At 61.3% G+C, this 3,894-nt stretch overlaps 1 protein-coding gene across 1 annotated transcript in view; it reads right to left on the bottom strand.

Moving 5' to 3' along the window:
- Positions 1-2,029, bottom strand: part of ZFTA (zinc finger translocation associated) — a 3,086-nt gene extending 1,057 nt beyond the window's left edge. The window contains exons 1-4 of the mRNA XM_007944991.1: positions 2,014-2,029; positions 1,328-1,813; positions 397-774; positions 9-172 (exon numbers count right to left, since the gene is read on the bottom strand). Of these exons, the coding sequence (XP_007943182.1) occupies positions 9-172; positions 397-774; positions 1,328-1,813; positions 2,014-2,029 (1,044 nt within the window). The remainder of the gene's footprint in view (positions 1-8; positions 173-396; positions 775-1,327; positions 1,814-2,013) is intronic.
- Between the last annotated feature and the right edge of the window lie 1,865 nt (positions 2,030-3,894).

The raw sequence follows: 3,894 nt of genomic DNA, 5'->3' as shown, positions 1-3,894 counted from the left end.
CCCTCCGCCTCCTCCTCCTCCTCCTCCTCCTCTGCGGGCCCGGGACTCTCAGGGTCCCAGCCAGCCTCTTCCTTCACGTCTGGGGGGCTGAGATCCTGAGAGGAGGGGGCTCTGGCAGCGGGGGCCGAGTCCTGGCTCTTTCTGGTCAGGTCCTGGGGGATGAGGTTGTCGTCTGTTGGGGAAGGGGTGAGGGAGAGGGGCTCAGCCTGCTGGCTGGGTTGCCCTTACCCATGCTAAGGGGGTCCCCTCTCCTCATCCCAGCCCCAAGCTAGAGGCCCCAACCAGCGTGTGCGTGCGTGCGTGCGTGTATATAAGTCCCTGGCCCCGGCTAGGGCCACAGATCCCTTTGCAGCCCTGATACATGAAGGGGCCTCGGCTCTGGGATGGGCCTCGCACCTGGTGGGGGCTGGGTGAACTCGGGCAGCACCTCGACCTGACCTCCCCAGGCCTGCAGCAGGGCGCTGCGCTGGGGACCGCGGAGCCCCAGGGAGCTGGGGTGCACCTCCAGCACGTGGGCACGGATGTCGTCCAGGTGCAGGCTGGGCAGTGCCCGGCCACAGGCCATGCACACCAGCCGGTTCCCCCGCGGGTCATAGTCCATGAGACACTCGGCCCGGAACCAGTTCTGCAGGGACTCCTTCAGCCTCCGCTCCAGGCGCCGGGCCCCCAGCCCCCTGCTGCCCCCAGCCCTCCGGGAGGCGCGACGCCGAGCCCGGGGTGCCACTGGACCCCCTCGCCGCTGGCGCCGGCCGCCCCCACCAGCTGGGCCTTTGCCTGAAAGGTTGGAGGGAGGGAAGCAACTGAGATGCTGGCCCTCTTGGGCCCCACCACCGCAGCCGGGTCCTCTCCAAGGCTCTCTCACTTGGCTGGCTGACTGTGCGCCTCAAGCTTCGCCTTCTTCCTCTTCCCTCAAGTCCTATATGCCCCCCCTCAATCCCCTTCATCCTCTGCACACAAACCCCAAGCCCCACCCCCACGCGCCCCAGCCCCTTCTCCAGACTTGACTGTTAGCCACAGCTTTGCAACACCTCGTGACCCATCCCTGACCCCAGCCTGGCTTCCCCACTGCCAGCCCTTCCTTCCCCTGCCCCCTCCCCCTAAACTCTACTGTCCTTCACCTTTCTTATAGAACCACAGAATGCCAAAGCTTTCTGGGACAGTGCAGACCCACTGTCCCTTCCCCAGTATTGGACAGGGCCACAAGCGGGCCCCAGCCACAGAAGCAGTGGCTTGCTCTCGTGGACCCTGGCTGGCTGGCAGAGAAGCCAGGTGTTCCCGCTTGACCTCATCAGCTCCCCAGTCCCTGCCTCGCCATGCCCTTCCTTACCTGGGCCCTTGGGCTGGCAAGCTGGGAGGCCGGGCCCCTCTTCCTCCTCTTCCTCTTCCTCTTCCTCCTCCTCCTCGGCCCCCTGGGCTCCCAGGCCCTCGGCCTCTCCACAGGCCCCCAGCCCCAGGTGGGCATCCCAGCTGTTGCTGATGACTTCCTTCTCCCGGGGACTCCAGTGCAGGGAGTAGGGGTGCTTTTGGCGGATGTGCCGTTTGATGGTGCTGAGCTTGAGGGTGGCCAGGGAGCTCCCGCACACCATGCACACCATGCCGTGCCGTGCGGGGTTGAAGTCCATCAGATACTCCAGCCGCCAGTGGTCGTGGTAGTAGCGCCGGTGGTCGCGGCCAGGGATGCGGCTCTTACCAGGCCTTGAGGCCCGGGCCTCACAGTGGTCTGAGTATTTCCTGCCTGAAGATGCTGGTCCCCTGGCCCGGGGGGCACTGCCCCAAGACCCCAAGGCACCCCCTTCCAGCTGTAGATCTTGCCCTGGAGAAGGGGAAAGGGAGACAGTTTTTGAGTCTCCAAATTCCAGGGAAAGAACCCAAAGCTCAGGTTTTGCAGGCTTTTTTGTGAGAAAGGGTTGCTCAGAAGCAGGAGGGGGATGGAGGCATTAATGAAAGGGAGATGGGAGAGGCAGGGAGTCCCAATACTGGCCCTTTACGGAGAGCTCGGCCCCTTTAAGAGACTCAAGAACAAAAGCATGCCGGGCACCATGAAGGACGGCTGGGACTCTTTCAGAAACCAAGTGAGGGCCAAGCAGGCAGCAGGCTCCGTACGGGGCCCTTCCCGGAAAAGAGCCGCAGGGGTGAAGGCAGGAGAGCAGCTCTCTGGGCGCTGACAGCCAGAGCAGGCAGTGGGGCGAGAAGAACAAAGGGGGCATCTGTCTGATCCAGGGCTGCACTCAGGACGCACCCGCCTGGGGCCTCGGCCAGGAGGGCCCCACCCAAAACTCTTCTCCCCTTTTCCAATAATGCCTCCAGTACAGCCTCCCAAGAGTCCCTCTTTGTGGAGTGGAGGCCAAGCATTGTCCGGACCCCATATAGGTAACCACGGGAGGAGGGTCCCCATGACAAGCATGTTAACACTTGTAGGCAAAGGTGTCTATCAGATTGTGTTCCCTGGAGTCTGGGAGAGCCAGTGACCCTGGAAGGGGATGGCAGGAGGGCCACCAGAGAGGCTGCTGGAGATACTGCGGCAGGGAGTGGCCACCACCCCACTGGAGACCATTTAGTCTCTCTGGGGATTGACTTTGTGCTCTTGGTAGGGAGCCCGCCACCGCCCAGTAAGCAGAATGGCGAGCGCTGGAGAGGAAAAGCAAAGCCCTCTAACCCAGCGTTGCTTCCCGTTGCCAGACAGAGACCCTCGGCAGCCTCCCACCGCCCCTAAAGTTAGGACCCTATTTTATATAAAAAATGGTGTCCTGGCCACATAGGCTGAGTAGGTTCTGGGCATTCTCCCAGTGGAGAAGCCTAGGCTCGGAGAGACAAAAGACAAAAAAGCTCAGAGTGGGCTGCGGTCACCTTTTTTTAAAATATATATATATATATATATATATATATATATCTTTTAAAAATAAATTCACAGAAAAAGTACTGGCTTCGGATTTAGACCTGGGTTCGAGTCCTGGCTTCACTGGTAACTCGCTCTGTGACCCTTGGTAGGTCACGTCAGCTCTGGGGCCTATGCGTCTTTGTCTGAAAAGGCAACCGGAGCTAGAAGGTCTCTAAGCATCCTTCCAGCGCTGGATCGTTGCTAATCTAAAGTGGACTGGCCCTTTAAGGGCCGAATAAAGGGGAGGAGCTGAGATTCTTTAAAAACAAAAGGGGACGGGGAGTTTCTGGCCCGGGAGGGGAGGGGAGGGGAGCGCGGAGGTTCGGGCGGATTCTCCTCGCGGGGACGGAACCTTGGCGGGTCTGCAGGCTTTGACCCTGGCGGCAGTGAAATGAGGAAACAGTCCTTTGACAGCGAACGAGGACTGGCTACTTCCACTATTGCTGACACATTGGGCTAAAGATTTTTGCAAAGGGAGGAGATAACGGAGGAGGGGGTCTTTGGGGGCCAATCCATCCCGTTAAAAACTGCCCATGGGAGGGAAAGATTTGGTGGTGGGCCCCCCAGGCTCAAGCTGTCCTTTTTTTCCAAGGGAGAACGTGGGAAGGAAGAAAAGGCCACAGGACGAGGGAGCAGTCCGATTTAAAACAGCTCAGCTCAGCTTCTCTGGGGAAAAGCCCCCCGAAGGGGACCCACGGTCTAGGCAGACTTTTAAGAGACAGCCGGATAAGAGAGACCACCTGGGAGTTTGAAAGAGAAAGGACAGGGGCCCTCAAGTCCAACAACCTAAAGCGCGCGCCCCGCTGCGCTTGGTCTGGCCCACCGGGGCCCCTCCGGCCTGGGCCCCCAAAATGGGACGCCGCGGGGCCCTTTAAGGGGGAGGGGATCCGCCCGAGCCCCGAGGCCGCCCCGGGAGCAGGGCGGGGGGGAGCTCCCCGCTGGCCCTGCAGGCGCCATCCACGCCCGCCAGGTGGCGCCCCCGGCCGCTCTGCCCGCGTCCCCCCCTTTGTTCGGCG

This window comes from Orycteropus afer, unplaced genomic scaffold, assembly GCF_000298275.1.
Source record: "Orycteropus afer afer isolate SDZICR_OR568_19922 unplaced genomic scaffold, OryAfe1.0 scaffold00130, whole genome shotgun sequence".
In the NCBI taxonomy this organism is placed as follows: domain Eukaryota; kingdom Metazoa; phylum Chordata; class Mammalia; order Tubulidentata; family Orycteropodidae; genus Orycteropus; species Orycteropus afer.
The sequence above is the reverse complement of the archived record's forward strand: the minus strand, read 5'-3'. Positions and strand labels throughout refer to the sequence as shown.